This window comes from Hordeum vulgare, chromosome 6H, assembly GCF_904849725.1.
Source record: "Hordeum vulgare subsp. vulgare chromosome 6H, MorexV3_pseudomolecules_assembly, whole genome shotgun sequence".
Classification (NCBI taxonomy): Eukaryota; Viridiplantae; Streptophyta; class Magnoliopsida; order Poales; family Poaceae; genus Hordeum; species Hordeum vulgare.
In genome coordinates this window covers 51,527,402-51,547,094 of record NC_058523.1, presented here as the reverse complement: position 1 = coordinate 51,547,094, position 19,693 = coordinate 51,527,402, and the positions used below count along the sequence as shown (strand labels likewise).

The following is a 19,693-nucleotide window of genomic DNA, read 5'->3' as shown; positions in this document are numbered from 1 at the left end:
AAGAAAGAAAATAAAAAAACTAAATCAAAATAATAGTATCAAACTTTTCCAAGGAAGAATAAATTAATGGCATTGGTACTACTCTTTCAGAAGAAACAAATTGAATAAAAAAACTATAGCAATCAAAATAACACCTAATGCACACAATTTACATGGGAATTCAGCCTTGTTATAATATGCAAGAATAAACATATAATACAGGGATTTCGCAAAAAAAGGTCCCTAAAAAGAGATGAACTAGTGACATTTGTATTACCCTTAAAGAAGAAATAAAATATAATATAAACTTAAATAAAATCAAAATAACAAAATTTTCTAAGTAAGAATAAATTAGTGACATTGACACTACCCTTTAAGCAGAAAGAAAATGAAAAAATAAAACAAACAAAGACAAAATTTGCACACAATATTCACAAAATACGGTTTAAAAAAATATGCAAGAATAAGTTAGTAGAAATGGTGGAATTTTCTCAAAAACAGTTCTTAATATGGAATGAGTTAGTAGCAATGATTTTACCCTTGAAAAGAAAAGAATATAAATGAATAACTAAAAAGTTTGAAATAAGGTACAATAAATTAGTAGCAATAGTATTACCCTTTAAAGAAGAAAGCTAACGAAAAAACTTAAAATCCGCACACAACTTCTTTTAAAAATTGTAATTTTTATTGTATACAAACAATAATCATATAATAGTATATTTTTCACACATATTGTATAGTATTTATGTATATATATTTACAATCACCTAACATCCAAAAAATACCCATAAAAATAAAAAAACAACTAACGAAGAAAAGGAAAAACAAAACAAAACCATGTAAAATACTCCCTCCGTTCCTAAATATAAGTCTTTTTATAGTTTCCACTAGTGGACTACATACGGATGTATATAGACATATTTTAAATTGTAAATTCATTCATTTTACTTCGTATGTAGACTCCTAGTGAAATCTCTTAAAAGACTTATATTTAGGAACGGAGGGAGTAGAAAAGAAAAACATAAAATAAACAAACTGAGAGTGAGGAGACCGAATCACACAGTTAAGGGGATTCTATATAACAGATATGGGGTTAATAAAACAAAAGTCCAGTACAACAAACAACACATGCCAGAAAACAAAATGCCGAATCACACAGTTAAGGGGATTCTATATAACAGATATGGGGTTAATAAAACAAAAGTCCAGTACAACAAACAACACATGCCAGAAAACAAAATGCAACACGTATCTCAAAATAAAAATCATCATCCAAGAAAATGACTGATCCGGTTTTAAAATTCAGGCATCTTACAAGTAGCTAAAGTGTCATAATAGATGTTCTACTACTTGTGTCATGCAAAGCAATATGCTTGATACTACCTCTGTTCCTAAATGTAATTCTCTTTAGAGATTTCACTACAGTCTACGGACTACATACGAAGCAAAATAAATGCTAAAGTGTCACTGTATATAAAGTTTGTCTATATACATAACATAAATATATAGTCTATATTAAAAAAAGACTTATATTTAAAAATAAAGGAAGCAGTATATAATACTTCCTGCTACGAGCAGCCTTAACATCAAGATCATTGTTTTAATTACCTTGTAGCTTGTGCCCACTGTCCAGCACGTTGGTTCAGGATGATACGGCTTCCTTCTCTCTCTACATTTAATTTGCGTCACATCATCAAAACAGTCTACGTGGCATGTATATTTACCAACGATGATAATATGACTGCTGGAGATGCCCTGAGAGATGGCTCAAATTCGGCCTTCTGCTTATATATCACCCGGTGCTTACGTTTTACACGCGGCCTTGGTAAACCAGTTCAATAATCCTAGCTACTAGTAGATGCAATAATAAGTTGGTCAACTACAAGTGGTCTCACAACACAAGCCACTGCTCCAATGCCCCTGCTAGCTAGCTGTGCTGACTGCTGCATCGTGTGATCAGGTCAACATGTCGCTTTGTTCAGAAGTTAAGTAAGTTAACAAAAACTTGGTACAAATATTGCTAGGATAGAAATGGAAAAAAAAAACTCAACTCGCAAACGACATCAACTTAGACAGCATTGCTCTCCTTTTTTTTTTCCTGTAAAATAAACCTACAAAAGTGCTACGTTACCCGGAGAAAATAATCCTGGTACCATGCCCCCGGCCTGCATGCATGATTAAAATGTGGCGACAGATAAACAAACCTTGGACAGTACCACAAGCAAGAAAGAGCATAGCGGCAGCAAAGGCAAGAGAAAGCGGCTGCATATTGTTAACTAACTCGAGAGAGTTTTGAGAGGGCAGCCAAGGCAATCAAGCATCCAATCAAGATGGTGCACTGACAAGGTAGGAGACAGGCTTAATTTATAGAGAGAGACAGAGAGGCAAGGGGAGCTTCTGGACGAACAGAGAGAGAGAGAAGAGGACAGAGGGTTCATAGGAGGAAGAAGACAGAGGGTTCATTGGCGGCTGACTTCGCTCGGAATCTCTTACCTCCTCCGGAGAGACCAAAGTCTTCTTGGATTTTCAGGTGAGGAATGAAGCTTCCATATGAATTCCCATGGATTTCCCGGCGCTGATCCAGTCCTAGTTGTGCTCTTCTCCTGGCCAAATAATTCTGCTTTGTTGATTTGGGACGTTAATGGCTCATCTGCGCTCTCTTCCCGCGACAAAGAGAATTTGCACATTTCTTGTGTCGTCTTTCATGTGCTCTTTTGGTTTCTGCGTTCTCATTTTGTCCTGCTTATGGGAAGGAAAATTTTGGTACTAGCTTATTTTTTTCAGAAAGGGGATAGCCCCGGCCGAGTTTTGGTAGCTTAAATCTTCCCTGGCAGAAGAAGATTAGTCAAGTTTGGAACTGGGTTTTATATTTTCTAATGAGATAACATATTTGCATCTATCTATTTGTTCCAAGTGAAAATTTATTAATTTCGCCCAATTTATTATAGCAAACAATAGGAGCATTTATACAATAACAAACGAGAGTGGCTTTTCAGCTCTCGGGTGCCTAGGCGCCCTTTATGAATAGTAAAATCATTTTTTATTGTTCATAGAGGGCGCCTAGGTACCCAGGAGCTGTTACACCTTTCTCATAACAAAACTAGCTGATGCCAAAATATACTTTGTTTTTGTTTATCTCTGAAATATGAAGCAAATTATCGTTACCTCTGAAATATGAGCGGCTACTGTTGAAGGGGCTAAATCATCTGGGAAAATTCTTATGTCCCTTATGTACATTCTCCTAGAATATTTTCTTAGGTCAATCTGGATCATTCTATTGACAGACTCGTACTCCCAAGTCAAATAATGCTTTGGTTTTCTTGCATAAATGATGTCTACTGGAGACGATTAGACTTTTTGCACCCAAATTTCTGAACAGATTTTCATTTTGGATATTGAAATTTGAAATACATCGTTTGTCAGGACGTGGGACTTGTATTGTGCTTGATGGATATTTAAGCTGCAGGGTTGGATTGGAGCAAGCTTTCCATCTTAATTCTCATTTTCTAAGGCACAATGGGCACACAGAGTGTGATTTCTGTGGAACATTTCATTGCTCCTGACATCAGGGCTCACACCTGCAATGCTCCACAACCTTCAGTCCATCAAATGTTCAATGCTAAATCTGATATTTACAGCTCGGTAGATGATGTTTGTCACGTCTCGTATGCTGACTTGCCAGGCCCAATCTCATCGAGCTCTTCCACATTCTGTGCAAGCATGTACTCATCCTCGTCGACGAATTCCAAATTATACCGGCAAATCAGCGGTCCGCCTTTCCTGCCTCATCCTCCTAAATGTGACCAGCAGCAGTTTTCAGCTGTGCAATCATCGGTTTCTGCTCTGTTGTTTGCTTCTGATCCCAGCAATGGTGGTCAAGGTCATGATGAACATTCACATGATCTCAAGGACTTCCTTAACCTATGTGGAAACCCTTCTGACAGTAGCTTCCATCGAGGAGGCAGTGCCATGGCTTTCAGTGAGCAGCTGGAGTTTCAGTTCTTGTCTGAACAACTTGGGATTACCCTCACCGACAACGAGGAGTGCCCTCGGTTAGATGTGAGTACCTTCAGTTCCATGGTTGATCCTTCATTTAACAGCATTATCTGAGTATTTCTTCAAGTAGCTTCTTGAGTTCACATGTGTCTTTATCATGGCTAAGTTCAGATTTTAACTAGTCATTTTCCATATAACTCATTCTTGCTTAGGACATATATGGCATACCGCCGCAATGCTCGCCTATTCTAGTATCGCCTTGCTCTGACCCTGAGGGTCTGCACAGTGGGGGTTCTCCGGCTGAAGTCCGCTTGAGTTCATCGCCTTCTTCATCTGGAGAAACAGCATGTAACAAAACGAGAATGAGATGGTCACTTGAACTCCATGAGCGTTTTGTGGAGGCTCTGAAAAAGCTCGGAGGACCAGAAAGTAGGGTGATCACTCTTGTTCAATTTTTGGGGTAATTTTTTCTTGAAAATAGAACCATCGTTTAGATGTTTTGTTCCATGTATATATCTTGTAGAGGCAACTCCAAAGGGTGTGCTGAATCTTATGAAGGTAGAAGGCTTGACAATCTTTCACGTAAAGAGCCACTTGCAGGTAAACGGCCAAATGTCTTTAAATGCATACTCACAACTTTACAAACATACCATTACATTACGATGTTCATACACCACTTGTTATTTCAAAATGCAGAACTATCGACATGTGAAGTATATTCCAGAGAAAAAAGAAGGTAAGACAACTAAGGTGAAGGGAAAATCTATGAAGACAGTGTAAAACAATTTCTGAATATTTAACATAGTGGCAGTTGTTTGCATTCATAATCTTGTTATCTTGTCATTCTCATGAAGTTGCTTTGAGTTGTAATTTTTTCATTCTCATGAAGTTTTTTGGCTCCATGCTAAATCTAGTGAAGAGACCCTGTTCAGAAGATAACAAGGCAAAATCAGCATCTGGAATTGATTCTGGCAAAAAGAAGTATATATCCCTATCTAGAACTTACTATCTCTTTTTATGATTTCATCAAAAGTCCACATCGATTTCCATTTCTTAGGAGTTTTCAAATGGCGGAAACTCTACGGGTGCAAATGGAGGTTCAGAAACAGCTCCATGAGCAACTGGAGGTAAGAAGTATTAGTCTCTTTTATTTTGAGACGAAATGGTATGTCTATATGCATGCTGCAACTTGTCTTTGCAAGCCTTTCTCAGCATTCTTGGTTAATCTATGCTTTAACTATTTTATCAGAAGAAAATCATTTGTATTAGTCATCACAGAACTTACCACATTCGGAAAACCTTGCAGCTTACCAGCAGTGTTAACGCTGTTGTTTTGGCCATCAGGTGCAAAGGAAATTACAGCTGCGCATAGAGGAGCACGCAAGATATTTGCAGCAGATACTAGAACAACAGAAGGACAGAAAATCTCCAGTACCGAAACCGAAGGAGGAAACAGAGGTGAACACCACTTCAGCTCCGTCGCTGAAGCGTAAAATTTCAGACACTGAAATAGAACACAACTCGCAGATGGATAGCAGATGGCCAGAGCTACAACTTAATCTTGAAAGTGAACCGTGATGAACAATCATGGTGCATGCTTTGACCCTCTTGCCATGTAGAGTTCTAGCTAGTGTTTGCAATAGCATATATCATGTTTTTGTTGGATATACCTTATGACAAGGTCCATCCATTACTGCTGAAATAGGTTCTAGCTAAGCCATTGTATATAATTAGTTCTGCTGCTTGTTTCCATGAAGAAGAAAAAAAGATATTCTCATATGTAATTAAACTAGCATTGTATTTGAAACATTGGTGTCGCATTGCTCCCTGTTCATGCTCGTGAATGTCTTACGCATGCAAGATAAACTGAATTAAGTCAAAGTTTGAGGTTGAGATGTGAACCCTACATATGGGGTTAACGTGGATTTCTCTCTGAAATACAACTCTTTAGTCCAGGACGGGGCCAGGATTTGAAAACGGGGGAGAGGGCACGATAGATAAGAAGATATTTGTAGCAATCTTAGTATAAAAATACGCTTAGTTCCTATAATTCAATATAGTATTGCAATACAAAAGAAGAATTGCAGTTCATATTTGTAGGCAACTAGTCAACAATGGTAGGCAATTAAGCATGAACGGTAGACAACTTAGAGCATCTCTAACCGAGCCCCTAAAAGGCGTTAGAGGAGTAAAATTTTGGTTTTACTCCTCTAAACCACACCTAAACGATCTCCTAAAACTGTTGGAGCAGGATAACTCTGTGGCCGTCCCGACCCTTATATATACTCGGCCGTCCACCGCTATAGTAAAAAATCTTCCCCTCCCACTGCTCCACTTTATCCATTCCGCCGTGGCCCCTCTCTCCTCCCGACCGGCGCACCCTGCGTGCGCGAGTGATGCAGGGAGTGCGGCACGAGTCCTGCAGCGAGTGCGGGACGACCTGCTTCTTATGCTCCTCTGTTCCTTTGCTCTGCTTCTTCTTAGGTCTTTTTTAGATCATTTTTCTCCTTTCTTTAATTATTTTGTTCTCTGGATTGAATTAGTGCTTGGGGAGAATAAGTAAAAGCAACTGTTGGTAGCTCAGGTAGGTATGTATCAGTGGATTGTTTGATCGGTGTGTCACTTATCACCATGAGTGGAATTGACCAATGTACAAAATAACCACACAGAAGAAGCATGATGCATCTGTCGATCATCTTGTCATCTTTGTTTGTGGCTGCTCCTTACTAGGTTGAATTTGATATGTCTATTTGAATTTGAATTTGATATGTGGATTTGATGTTCAATTTGATATGTTGTTGATTACGTGTGGTGGTCTTGCAAAGTTTGAATTATATCAATAGTTTATGTTTTGTTTCGGTATGTACGCAGTTGTGGAGAAGAAAGATGTGACTGGGTCCCTATTTTACATCATGTGTTGGAGCAGTGGTGCCCTATTTTACATCATGTGTTGGAGAAGAAAAATTCCTGGTGCCTTAAAACTACTTTTGTGTGCCCTATTTTACACCACCTGTTGGAGATGCTCTGACTTCATCGTTTCACGCAGAAGCACTACCGCTCTGACTCGATCACCCAGGACGCCTTCATCACTTGGATAGCGCAGGGTCCCATCCAAGGTGGCCAGGAGGGAGAAAGGGAATCAGGTGATCTCTAAGAAGTATATCATGTAAGCCTCTGAGGAGTTAAGGCAAATTCGATGGATTTAGACTTGTATGAAATGGAATAAGTTAAGGATTGGATGTTTTAGTTGATCTTATATGTTATGTAATGATGAGACCTGCACTTGCTGCAATTAGTTGGTAAAAAATACCAAAACTAAAATATTGTTTCAACTTTCATTCTTTGCTGGTACCATAACAAGAGAATCTGCCTACAAAACTTTATACTTTTTACCTGTATTGCCTATCTACAAAACTGGATGCGCGGCTTTCTGAAAAGAGTTTCAAGAATGGATGCACTTGAAAGACCTCTAAATGTGAGGAAACACTGCGAAATTAGTCAAAAATACACAAATAGTCTCTGTCCTGACTGCAAATGTTGTCACATGGTAGAAATCTTCTGTAGAATCCATGGGATCATCCAGGTACTGCTAGTTTTGCGCAGGGTTATTACCTGCAGGTACAAATTTGGATTATTAGTGGATTATATAAATTAATCACAGTATGATTTTTTTTTCTCACTTTCTTAATGGGTTTGTAGTTTGGGTTCATGAAAATAATATTAATAGAGCAACCTTGTTTGTAGCTAAATGCCTAACTACTGAAAATTCATGCAGCACAAACACAAATCAACTATGTACCCGAACACGGCGGCTTTAATAAAAGCTGTGTGTAAAACCATTGATCTGAAAGATAAAAGAACAGGCAGAGGAAGTGCATAAGTGAAGAACTTGCCATCAGGATCCTGATCGGAATGTACATAGAAACTAGCAGCAACTATCAGATAGCATAGAAACAACATCAACCCTTTTAAGCAATTTGAAGTCCCATCCTGGAAATTCAGAGAAAAATAGAAGAGTGAATTCATGCAAAAGCAAGACAGAGGTGTCGACGAATGTTGGTGCATGATTTTAGTACCTGCAATAAAAACGCGACAACCAGCACTGTCATTAAGAGGCTTGCAGTCTCGAAGAGATGAAAGTTCAAGTCCATCGGCTGGCCCATCATCCACCCTATCACTACACAAAATGGTATCTACAAAATGAGAGGCAGAGCAAACTATCAGCGAAACAATAGCTGGTAAATTCAGATGAATAAGGCACAAACGGCTCGAACAACCTACCCCAAACATGGACATCTGTGTTGATGACCCTATTGCGACACCAAGGGAAAGATCCTACAAGAAATATACAGGAATCTCACGCGATCTGTCCAACTGGAAAACTGTTAAGAATTTTAAGCTTCTCTTACTAATTTGTCTTTCATTGCAAACATGACAGCACTAGCATGTTCAGCAGCATTCCCCACAATCGGAAGCAAAATAACACTGATGAATGCAACCGGTATATTCCAAGCCTGGGAAGCCCCCTGATGAATATGAAGGTTAATTATTATCTTTACAGAAAGTATTTTTTGTGTGTGTGTAAATCATGAAATCTGTTTCCATGAGAACAGATGCATATATGTATTTGTCAAGTTCTCACAAGCAACATAACTGAAAAAAGGAGTGTATAATCATCTAATCGGTCTACATGAGAGCTTACGTCGATTGCATTAACTAAGTAGTCAGAGAGTACTGAGATCCAAATTGTCAAAATTGCAAGCCAGGAAATGGCCTCCCATTTTGAAATGTCGGGAGCTTCATTGTTGTCAGCATCCCCTACATTCTCACATCTTCCCTGGTCCAATCAAATGCACATATCTAACTCAGAAACTTGAAAAATCGAAAACTATTCATATCGGTATGGGCAATCCATCACTTACTTCATTAGATTGCTCACGACGGCGACTGGTTGACAATTCAAAGTAGATGTAGCAAGCATAAGCAACAAGCATGACGCAGCTGCTGAACCTTGACAAGGCTAGTCCCGACTTTCCAGAGTGGACTTCTGAGTGAGTGTAATGCAGCACAGTAGGAGGCAGCAACCCCAATACGGCCATCAAAAGCAGCCCAGAGCTCACTACTGCCTCTGACTGCAACAACAACACAGAATGAGCACTCTCATCCACATTGTGCAAATCTGTGAACAGACAAGAATGGTCACCTTGCTGAAATTCTGCTCAGTTTTGCCACAAGTGACCCCTCCGCTGAAAAATGCGCAACCAAGAACCAGAAGCAAGTTTGACAGGATGGATCCTAGCAGAGACTGCTGTACAACTCGTAACTTTCCGCTCCTTAGCGCATGGATCGATATAATCAACTCAGTTGCATTGCCAAATGTAGCATTCAGAAGGCCCCCAACTGCATGCACATGAAATTTGTCAAGCCAACCACAATTCGAATGCTACTTGGATCAGAATGCTTCAAAGAAGAGCAACTGAGTGAGACCTGTTGGGCCCGTGAAGAATGCTAACTGTCTGCAGTAAGAAGCAAAGTGTCAAATGCTTATTCAGTAAAATCAGCAAGAATCACCAAATAAGTGTGAAAATTGTAACAAATTACTCGGTGGCGAAACCCAGTCGCTCGGCCAACGGAATAATGCCCAACAGAGTCAGGGGAAACACCCAGCCCTTCAACACAAACAAAGGAATAAAAACGTAATATCAGGACAAGAACACAAAAAATGGAGCATATAAAGCGCATAAAGCAGATGTAACTACAGATTGATAAAACATTTGCAGTGAAATTTAGGAGCACGCGTACATTATTGCCTGTCATGTATTTGACGGTGATGGCCACAAAGCCACACGGTATCAACAGGTTGAGCTTTGACTTGAGCACCACAACCTTGAGGCTACCAAACATGCCCCAATTCCCAGGGCCTGCATTTCTCTCGAAGCCGCCGGTTCTGCGGGACAGCGCTTCCGAGGCGATAAGGATGTCGTCCTCGAATTCGTCTGCTCCATCGGAGAGTGTGGGGGCCTGTTCTATAGGAAAATCAACGAGAGCAAATCCAGTGAATAAGTATGGAGACACCAGATTAAAAAGACAAAAAAAAAACATACTACTGCAGTTTGCAAATGAGGAATGCATGATGAATGCGCGAGACGGCAAGGTGAAAGCTGTCGTGATCACTCACTTGAGTGGCAGACTTCTGGCCATTTCCATTGATCCTGTCCATCTGTGAATCAATAGAAACCAGTAAATAATATTAATTGATCATGCCCACCTGATTGCCATATTAATTAACAATTGCAACCTCCCAATTAATTATCATTTACATATTATTCAATTTATACATAATACGCATATCTGTTCTGAATTAATTACTACTATTAGATAATGCAGAAGAGGAAAGGAGAGGGAGGAGGGAGCGAACGAACCTGATGGGAGTTCTGACGGCCGGGCAAGAGCCGCCGGGAGTCGGAGCCGGACGCCGCCGTCGACGTCATCGTCCTGATCCACGGATGAAAGCCCGATGCGGAGTCGAAATCCTCATGGATAATAAATCGGAAGAAGAAGAAGAGGAGGAGGAGGAGGGAGATGACAATTAATATTACCGTACGGCCCCCTTGATCTCCGGTGAAATGTGCTTTTTAATCTCCTACTAAAACCTGATCCTAATTAGGGCGCTCGTCATCCATGAAGGAGTCATGACGAGGAGGAGGAGGAGGAGGACGACGAGAGGTGAGATGCGTGCATGGTCAGGTCTGGTTAGGTTAGGTTGGAGACGGGTACGGCACCACCTGCCTCCGCCTCGGCCCCACCAAATCCACCTCTGTCTCACGTCTCTTTTAGGTCCTGGTTTGGAAGAGAGAGAGAGGGGTAGGGTCGGGAAGAGAGAGAAAGTGTAGAGAGCTGGGAGAGAGTCTAGAGAGCCAACTTGTATTGTTTCATTGTCTGTTTTTTTTAATTCAATCGGTATTTTCAGTCATTGGTCCGAGGTTGGCATTTTCCTCCTTGCGACCCGGAGAGGAACTTCTGAAAGCTAGATGTAGATACATCGAGTTTTGCTACATCTACGTAAAATATTTACAAAAGGTTACGTAAGGGATTACTTAGCCAGTTTTAATTAGTGGGAAGCGGGGCCCATCCTGGAAATCAGGAAGGGAGAGGTTGATTAAAGCAAGCCACGTCTCTACGTAATCCAATTTACGTATGTGACCTATATATATACGTAGGTGTAGGATTATTAATATACATCCTATATTTAAAAAGAAAATAGTAATTCAATAAAAAAATAAAAAAAAACTGAAAATATTTTTGAAATAAACTTGACCTTTCATTATATTTGTAAGAAAAAATTCACAAAAAGAAAATTACATTTTGACTACTTTTCAAAAAAGACAAATTTTTGCTTAAAATAATGTGAATAGTGACCTATAATAGCAAATAAATTTTGTTTTCTTTGCCCACAAGTCAGTGTTGACTTTTTTTCATGAAAATTTATATACTAGTGCAAAACAAATTCAAGTTTAATCTAAAAATACTTCAAAACTATTTTGACTTCTTAATTAATATTAAAAAAATCCTCGTATAAGGGAGAAACATGCAAGAGTCGGAACAGTACTACTGGTAGGAGATTAAACGCACTGCAAGATTATAAGAAAATGGAGCCGATCATTCAAGAGAAGAAAATGGAGCCGATCATTCAAGAGATAAGATACAGCGATGTACTGAGGTCTCACGTAGTACTGCAGATACATCGTGTCAATAATAATGCTACAAGTAGCCACAGTTGACATGCCGTCGGGAGGCTAAAAAACTTAGTTGAGAATGTAAAAAAAAATTGCAAGACTTAAATTCGCAGGAGTCAAGCTTCAAGAAGAGTGATTGCTCGTTTGGTAAGCCTTGGTGATGGTACGAGCTAGCTCCGCAAGATGTGACCCCAAGAACATCCGGTTATCTTTTCCGCGACGGTGGCTTTCCTCTCCGGGAGTTACTGGATCCTGCTTTCTTCTCGTCACCCCTTTTGATGAACCCGGTCAGAACCTTCTTCGCCTTCGACCATTGCTGAATTGACTCTTCGTTTCTCATGAACGGGCAGACTTCACTTATTGTAATCCTTGGGACCACGCGCGGTTCTTCTACCTTGTTGTTCTCATCGTGCCCTCGAATTTCATGACCAGCTGAACCAACTGTAGTTCCAGCAGATGGTGTTCCCGTGGAACTCAACAAGTTCTGCTTGGCCAAGGGTTGAGTTATAGCCTCCGGGGATTCCAAAGATGTCATGCCTAATGATGTCACTTCCCTCCTGGATTCGGTGCATGCGACGGAGGTCTCAGTAGCAGGTTCAAGTTTTGGTGGTGCTGGATTGGTGTTCGGCAGTACTTGTGATATACTGAAAGATGTAGCCCCCATACCTCCTACAAGATCTCTCCAGGAAGACTTCTGAGTCCACACCGAACCCTTTTTAGGTTCAGTAGGAAGCTCATTTTGTGAACCTTCGCTTTTGGTAGAACGACCTGTTAGAGTGTCAACACCTTGAAGACCAGCAGAACTTTTAGCTCTATCAAGTACAGAAGAGAAACCATGCATTCCTTTTCCTGACAAAGCTGAGGATTTTTGTTCATTTTGGATGGCTACTGACACATATGGCAAGGACTTCCCTGTAGTCCTCCTGTCTGCAATCACTGAAGTAGACTGCTTCTGGTTTCTAGGTTCAGATAAATCCTCTGATTTCTGTCTCTTCTTTTGTGGAGAGATCTCATCAAAATGCTGACGTTTTTTGAACCGCTCATCCTAATAATTAGAAATTAATTAGGAGTGTCATTGCACATAATTGAATGGAAAAATTGTACATCACAGGAAAATTATTCAGGCAAGTAACTGCAATATGCATACCTTTTTCACTGATTGGTTTGCCCTATTTAACTGGACAGCTGAGTTATTGGCCTTACGAGGAGCAATATTGATCACAAGGTCATCATCCAATTCTTCTTCGGAGGGATCATCTGTTTCTTCCATTTGGAGATCATCCAAATCTTCTTCATGACTTTCTGTTGTTTCTTCCATTCGCAAATCATTGTCGGAATCAGAGGGTTCTGTCTCGGTATCAGAGGGTTCTGCCTCAGCATCAGAGGGGTCTGTCTCAGCATCTCCTTTCTGCACTTCCGATGAATCGATTTGCTCAGTATCCTTCTCAAAGAGCTTACTCATCACAGAATTCATGATGTTGCGCTCCTTCTGAAATGCAACACGTTTAAGAACAGCAGCATATTCTTCATTGGCTTTCTCAGGAGGTCCACAGTGCTCCTCACAGTCGCAGAAATGAATTGGGTAGGAAGGGACTTCAATATTTCTGAAACTGTATTTGTGCTTTCCACTGCCTTTAAAGGGCAAAGGTTTCAGCTGTACAAACAGATCCTTGGTTAGGAGAACACATGTCAATGTAATAATTCACATATTAGATAATCATTTCAGTACGGAACGCACAACTGCTATTTTGATCAATATACGGCATGATACACTACTCTCTTACCCTTGTCTCTTTTGTCATAATCACAGTTACAAAACAAGATGTTCACCTAATATCTAAAGATGACTTCATACTGAATTGCTCTTTCTTATTCGGAACCTGATCTTAGCAACTACACTAGTTTAGTTTGGCTCGTATTCCGTTAAAATGAACATGATTCAGGCATCAGGTCAGTCCTATGAAAAAGCAAGTACGCTGTCATGATCATGCTATTAATCATCATGAGGAATGGCATATGCTGTTACTTGCATACCTATTTGCAGTCTTGTACTGTACAGATTAAAGAAACTACAGAATGCACGATTTGGAAGATTCAGTAAAGTAGTCAAACCAAAGAAGTATGCAACACAGAGAGACAACTCACCTTCCTCAATCTCGGGAAGTAGATGTTAACCTTTGAACTTTCCAGAGCATCCTTGTCCAGCCTCCGCTTCTCCTTCTCCTCCTGCTTGTCCACATCATCTTTCGCAGGCATTTCTTGAGCAGCTGCCGCCGCGGCCTCCTGCTCCCATTCTCGCTTCAGTCGGACGAGGTAGTGCTCCTTGGCCTTCTCAAGTTTAAGCTTCCCTCCTTTCCATTTGCACCCATTGTACTACACGCAGATCGACATCGTATCAGAAATCCTCTGTGCAGCCGCAAAACGAGACAGCAAACAGCTATAGGAGGGCCAAAATCTCGTTCATCTCCACTAAAGGCGCTAATTTGGACGAACGGGTAGAATCAACAAACCCCAATCTGCAACTATTAACAAAGATGGTTGGTTGGATGGGGTGGCGGATGCTTACGGTGGAGAAGAGCTTGGCCAGGGCCTTGTGGGAGGGGCATTGGAAGTCGACGTAGGCGAAGCTGCGGCCGCCGGTGCGCACAAACTCGACGCCGGCGACGCGGCCGATGGAGCCGAACACGGCCTCCAGGTCGGCCGCGGACACGCCCTCCGCCAGCCCGCCCACGAATAGCCGCGTGATGACGGCGTCACCGCCGTCTGCCTCCGCCGCGGCCGTCGCCGCCATGAGAAAACTGTGGTTGGGGGCGCAAGAAGGCGGCGGCGAGGGCAGGGCAGGACAAGGGCGAGCAGAAGGGGGAGCCGCGTGGCTGTAAGATTCGTGCGGTGCCTGCGTCGATGGCTGAGGGGGTTCCTTTCTCGCGGGGCTGTGGTCGGTGGGACCCAGGAGCTGATTTTTTGTTTTTAGGATTACTAGTACACGTGTAATATAATCATAAAAACAGATTTTCATTAAGTTTGTTCGAAACCCTAAAGTCCTAAAGAAAAACGTGCAAATATTAGTAGCTACATTTTGAATGAAGATTTTGTTTAATACTGCACATCTCAAACATAAGTATACATATGAAAATGTGAATTTTCTTAAAAATATATGGTCAAATAAGTACACAATCTTGCAATGTCACTCGAGTTGTATTTTCAATAGTGAGAAACCATTGTGAATTTGTGGTCGCGTTGCTGGACAAAGATGTATGTTGCTTGACCCATTCAGTGTTCGTAGAGGTTGTAAGATAATATCAAATCTACTAATCCTTGCATCACAAAATCTACTGATCTTGCACACACATTTTTCTTTCATTGAACCCTAGCATTGCACAATTGAATCGTGGGCTACATAATAATTATATAGACAAGTTCTCAGCTACATAGAATGGCCTCCGTTACGGCTTCAGTTCGGTAAAGCCAGGCACGCGCCTCTCTTAGAATGGCGCTTTCAACAATTTAGTTGTATAACTCACTTTAAAGTGGCCAAGACTGCTAATTTATGACGACTTGAATGTGTTCAGAAATTTCATACATCCTCATGCTCTATGCCCAAATGAGCACTCATAATTCAAGCAGTGTCCGCTATCAAATTGATTTATTACAAGATAAACACCAACAGAAGTCCCACTGCTACAATACATGTCACGAACAACACCTTCTTGGTCTTCAAAAACAACTATGAAGAGTGCTCTTACGATAAAACTATATATGTATGCAAGCACTGGCTCAATAACTTCGCTGATATGCAAGACAGGGTTCAATCAAATGAGCATACACGGCTTGAAATTAAGACAGCCGGGAATCCTAGTATTAGGACGAGTAGTTAACTTATTAGCAATGTAAGTAGTATCCCAGACAGTAGTGGAACTCTTACATAGATAAGTGTAACTCCTATTGTTTCATTGCCTGCAGTGGTAAAGGACATTGCTGTGAATTTGACTGTGCACATGCATTGGATTCAAATGGATCAACATGTATAACTTGTAGTGCATGTTAAGCCTTTAAAATACAAGCGCTATCAAATCAATTTATCTATTTTCTAAGCTTGTCCGAATTGTCATTTTACTAAAAGTGAAAATGAATAAAATTTTGATGGCACTCATCACATCCAGTTTTATTGAATAGTAGTGAAGCCAAAGATGTTCGTCTCCAATTGCATCTAAGATGTAGCACGCACTTAAAGAAAAATAATTAGTATTTCGCATCTTCGGGCGTCATTAGTAAGAAAAGCAAAAGGAATGGACTAAGCTAGTCTCCTTCACCATCCCAGGTTATTTCTTTCATCATGAGGTTACCGACTTTGTACATTGCACTGAACTATTCACAGTAGTTGTTATGGTAAAATTGTTGACGTTCTCTTTTGCTATCAGAACTGAATGTTGCTTCTATTGCATGCTCAGGAATTGAAATATTTGTTATTTCTTTGATAAAATAATGTGCTTGTGCAAACTCTGAGCAAATGCTGGATCAGACTCTATATGTTGAATCCATGCACATTGGTCGATTAAATAGTAAGTAGTTCATGAAATGGAAGCAACGTGAGGATGCACACCATGATTTTTCTTTTACCATCGCTAAATATAATTGCAGTTTATGACAAAAAAAAAGTAGCGTTGTAGCCCTGCTCCAAGTTTAATGAATTCATGAGTCTCATGCATCATAGTCATGCATTGCTAATTAGCAAAGCTATAATTGTCATGTACAAATTATACTTCATATTGATAGGATTAAAACTCCCGTTGCAAAATATGGCACTTACATCTTAAATTCTTAACATGAAACACGAACATGCTTGTCGCCTAAGCTAAATAGTGTACCAAGCCAAGCAAAACACAGGAACTTGCTACAACATTTGCTGCAAGATACATAAGTTACATTTTACAAAGAACGTGGCAAAAATAGCATGCTGGTCACATAGGCTACATTGTACTAAGCCAAGCAACTTCCAAGTCACTACATTATTACCAAAAAGCAACTAATAAACCTTGTAACAAAAGAGAAGGGAATATGCTTACTTCAACTACTACATGAGATGAGATTCTCCTCATCAGTTCTTAGCAGTGAGTGAAAGTGCAGTCATGCCCTTAATCGTGTTTTGGTGTTGGTGACAACACACATATAGATAATTAATCACTAACCCCTTTTTAAGCTATTGTGAATGATTATGTGTTGATAAGGACAAGCTCATGTGCTAACAAGGACAAGATCAAGATAAGCATTCCTGAGCACTACATGCTTGATCCTTGTGGATGTTCACATGGTGGACAAATGAAGATGAATATATAAGCTAGGCTTTCCACATTGTGTATGGGAGAGCTACTTGAAGACTTCATCATGTCTTGCTTTCAACATTGAGCCAAGAAGGAACAACAACATCAAGCTCAAGTGAAAGGGTTAACTCAAGGTATCAGTTACTTTGATGTTAGCGGTAGGGAGTGATGATCAGCGAATAAAAGTATACACTCAAGTATGGATCATCGGTATCCCTTTTACAATTCTTGAGTCTTTAGGGATCCCGCACTATTAAGAGGGGATCACAGGTTTTTGTGATGAACTTGCTCAAACTAGATATCCACTATTCTGCTCAATACCACATCTTCACTACTCTGCTCTTATCTCAAAACAGGACTAATGTCTCGGACTTCCGGCTCCCTGCGAACGTCCGAGGGCCGGTCGTGTGTCGGACGACCGACAAGCTTCGGAAATCCGGAGCTCTGCACCAGAAGAACTTGAGCCATATAACTCGGACTTCCGGCTCCCTCCGGACGTCCGAGGGCCGGTCGACCGACCAGCTTCGGAAATCCGGAGCCCTGCACCAGAAGACTGTGAGCCATATAACTCGGACTTCCGAGGGCCGGACGTCCGTTCCCTTTCCGAAATCCGGAATCTTGCACTAGAAGAAGTTGAGTCGAATAACTCGGACTTCCGGCCTTCTCCGGACGTCCGGTCCCTGTTCAACTCACAGTGATTCCAGACATATCTACAGCCCTCGGACGACCGACCCCTGTCGGACGTCCGACCCCTTGTGGACGCCCGGACATCCGTGAACTGCCGGATGTCCGAACCCTGTGTGACTTAAAGTGTCCCCAACGGCTGTTTTACACTCCCCACTATATATACCCCCTCCCACTTCGTGAGAGGGTGTCCCACACAGCCATATCCTCATAAGAACACATTTCTACCTCACACACATATTCTCACACCAAATCTTAGATCCCAAGAGCATTTGTGAGCCCCTTTGAGAGTTGTTCCAATCAAAAGATAGATCGTCTCCCTCTCCTTCTCTCAACCCAAGCTATTTGAGATTTGAGCAAGTTTTGAGCATTCCTCGTGATCTTGTTACTCTTGGAGGTTGGAGACTCCTAGGTGGTAGGAGTTCTTCAGAGAGGAATCAATCCGTGTGATTACCCCCGGAAAAGTTTGTGAGGGTTTGGAAGCCACCTCAAAGGCTTACCACTAGTGGTTGAGAAATGCCTTCGTGGTGTTATCTCAAAGGGAGAATAGGGTGAGCCTTCGTGGCGTTGGTGTGCCTTCGTGGTAACATCCACCTCTCTAACGGTGACTAGCTTCCCTCCAAGGAAGTGAACATCGGGATACATCTTCGTCTCAGTGACCTTGGTTATCCTTAACCCTAACTCCTTACTTGTGGTTTACTTGTGTTACTTGAGCATACATACATTGCATATTGGTTGTGCTCATTATATTGTGTTGGCTATTTCTTGTACAAGATTAATCATTCAAGCATACCCTCTGTGTCCACACGTTCACACTTGCAGCTTTTGATATATCGTGTGATATAGTGTTATCTAGTATCTTGTACTTGTTGGTAACTGTACTGTGTCCATCTTGGTAGATCGTGTTGTTGATACACGTTGCAGTGCCTCGTGCATTTAGGATTTGTGCTTGACAAGTACCCTCTTAGTTTATTTCCGCATTAGGTTCAAGCCAAATCCAAAGAAGTTTTTTAAATAGCCTATTCACCCCCCTCTAGGCGTCATCGAGGTCTTTTCAGTGAGAGCATTGTTTTCCTAGATCCGCGCCCAGTTGTCCAACTTGATGAAACACTTCAGGTCTTCATAAGGCAGTGTCTTGGCATCTTTCCTCCGCAACTTGCTCAGCACAGGACGCTTGTCAACCAGGTACCACAGCTAGTCAGGGTACTCAGAACCTGGTTGGATCTTTGGATCAGAACCCTCCTTCATGATATTTGCCCCAAATACAGTTGTACTCTTCATTTCTTTGCTGAGCACAGGTTTAGCATCAGCAACACCACCTTTTCCGCCCTTCTTTCCCTTGGCCTGAGCTGCAAAGCCTCTTATCCCAACTAATTGAGTTGCATCTCTTGGAATAACTCCACACTTCAATACTCGTGTCCAAGACATTGCCACTCCTGGGTTGATATTTAGCTCCATATATCAATCATCCGAACTACATTACTACCAGACATGAAACCATCAAAAGTGTTAGCTTTGCTACCAAACATGAAACCATCAAAAGTGTTAGCTTTGCTACCAGACATGAAACCATCAAAAGTTATATGCACTAAAACATTGAAGGTCGCCTAGCAAAACACACCCAAAAAAGAACTGAAGAAAAAAGAGGCACAGATTATATGGAGAGTAAAATAATAGATAAACAACATAGCTATTCGAGAAGCTTTGCAAGCTGAGCTCCTGAAATATCAGGGAACCCATCGATGACACTTACCACACAAACACTCTACATGCTCCAGAAACATGTACCAAGCTATACATCAATGCAACATCAACTGTATATACACACACACCATAACTAAACGACATGAATTGTGGTTTGAGTCTGACAGCTTGTGACAGCCCGATGCCGAAGTTCCAGAAGTTTCCCCTTCTATTTCGTTTTCGTCCTGTGTTTGTTTTTATTTGTCGCATCATCATCGCATCATGCGCATCATCTGC

The 19,693-nt window shown here is 41.0% G+C and overlaps 3 protein-coding genes and 1 pseudogene across 5 annotated transcripts; 1 reads left to right on the top strand and 3 right to left on the bottom strand.

Moving 5' to 3' along the window:
* Positions 1 to 2,278: 2,278 nt before the first annotated feature.
* LOC123401445 (protein PHOSPHATE STARVATION RESPONSE 3-like) lies at positions 2,279 to 6,048 on the top strand. 3 transcript variants are annotated; one of them, XM_045095262.1, is made up of 8 exons: positions 2,279 to 2,509; positions 3,662 to 4,038; positions 4,188 to 4,404; positions 4,499 to 4,575; positions 4,672 to 4,711; positions 4,890 to 4,956; positions 5,033 to 5,102; positions 5,320 to 6,048. In XM_045095262.1, the coding sequence occupies exons 2-8, from the start codon at positions 3,700 to 3,702 to the stop codon at positions 5,551 to 5,553; spliced, it is 1,044 nt and encodes a 347-aa protein (XP_044951197.1). In that variant the 5' UTR covers positions 2,279 to 2,509; positions 3,662 to 3,699; the 3' UTR covers positions 5,554 to 6,048. The 3 variants fall into 3 exon arrangements, with proteins under 3 accessions (XP_044951197.1, XP_044951196.1, XP_044951195.1); XM_045095260.1 differs by having other exon boundaries at positions 2,423 to 2,509; positions 3,403 to 4,038; XM_045095261.1 differs by having other exon boundaries at positions 2,279 to 4,038.
* Positions 6,049 to 7,269: 1,221 nt separating this feature from the next.
* On the bottom strand, positions 7,270 to 10,769 carry LOC123401444 (putative vacuolar cation/proton exchanger 4). The gene is made up of 14 exons (XM_045095259.1): positions 10,575 to 10,769; positions 10,398 to 10,470; positions 10,154 to 10,195; positions 9,778 to 9,996; positions 9,577 to 9,644; positions 9,463 to 9,491; positions 9,179 to 9,375; positions 8,898 to 9,107; positions 8,678 to 8,812; positions 8,385 to 8,501; positions 8,257 to 8,310; positions 8,052 to 8,168; positions 7,869 to 7,965; positions 7,270 to 7,587 (listed from the first exon to the last, which is right to left on the bottom strand). The coding sequence occupies exons 2-14, from the start codon at positions 10,464 to 10,466 to the stop codon at positions 7,565 to 7,567; spliced, it is 1,377 nt and encodes a 458-aa protein (XP_044951194.1). The 5' UTR covers positions 10,467 to 10,470; positions 10,575 to 10,769; the 3' UTR covers positions 7,270 to 7,564.
* Positions 10,770 to 11,617: 848 nt separating this feature from the next.
* LOC123401443 (protein REPRESSOR OF SILENCING 3-like) lies at positions 11,618 to 14,583 on the bottom strand. Its single transcript, XM_045095258.1, has 4 exons — positions 14,278 to 14,583; positions 13,857 to 14,084; positions 12,859 to 13,365; positions 11,618 to 12,756 (listed from the first exon to the last, which is right to left on the bottom strand). The coding sequence occupies exons 1-4, from the start codon at positions 14,500 to 14,502 to the stop codon at positions 11,917 to 11,919; spliced, it is 1,800 nt and encodes a 599-aa protein (XP_044951193.1). The 5' UTR covers positions 14,503 to 14,583; the 3' UTR covers positions 11,618 to 11,916.
* Positions 14,584 to 15,658: 1,075 nt separating this feature from the next.
* Positions 15,659 to 19,171, bottom strand: LOC123405057 (annotated as a pseudogene).
* Positions 19,172 to 19,693: the final 522 nt, after the last annotated feature.

Excerpts from the sequence above, each read along its gene's own strand:
- LOC123401445 (XM_045095261.1), top strand. The coding sequence starts at position 3,496 with ATGGGCACACAGAGTGTGATTTCTGTGGAACATTTCATTGCTCCTGAC. Across the intron at positions 4,405-4,498 it reads AAAGCTCGGAGGACCAGAAA|AGGCAACTCCAAAGGGTGTG; the intron begins GTAGGGTGATCA and ends TATATCTTGTAG. Across the intron at positions 5,103-5,319 it reads AGCTCCATGAGCAACTGGAG|GTGCAAAGGAAATTACAGCT; the intron begins GTAAGAAGTATT and ends TTTGGCCATCAG.
- LOC123401444 (XM_045095259.1), bottom strand. The coding sequence starts at position 10,466 with ATGACGTCGACGGCGGCGTCCGGCTCCGACTCCCGGCGGCTCTTGCCC. Across the intron at positions 8,813-8,897 it reads GTCGTGAGCAATCTAATGAA|GGAAGATGTGAGAATGTAGG; the intron begins GTAAGTGATGGA and ends TGATTGGACCAG. Across the intron at positions 7,588-7,868 it reads TTCCGATCAGGATCCTGATG|GTAATAACCCTGCGCAAAAC; the intron begins GCAAGTTCTTCA and ends TTGTACCTGCAG.
- LOC123401443 (XM_045095258.1), bottom strand. The coding sequence starts at position 14,502 with ATGGCGGCGACGGCCGCGGCGGAGGCAGACGGCGGTGACGCCGTCATC. Across the intron at positions 13,366-13,856 it reads ACTTCCCGAGATTGAGGAAG|CTGAAACCTTTGCCCTTTAA; the intron begins GTGAGTTGTCTC and ends CTGTTTGTACAG. Across the intron at positions 12,757-12,858 it reads CAAACCAATCAGTGAAAAAG|GATGAGCGGTTCAAAAAACG; the intron begins GTATGCATATTG and ends TCTAATTATTAG.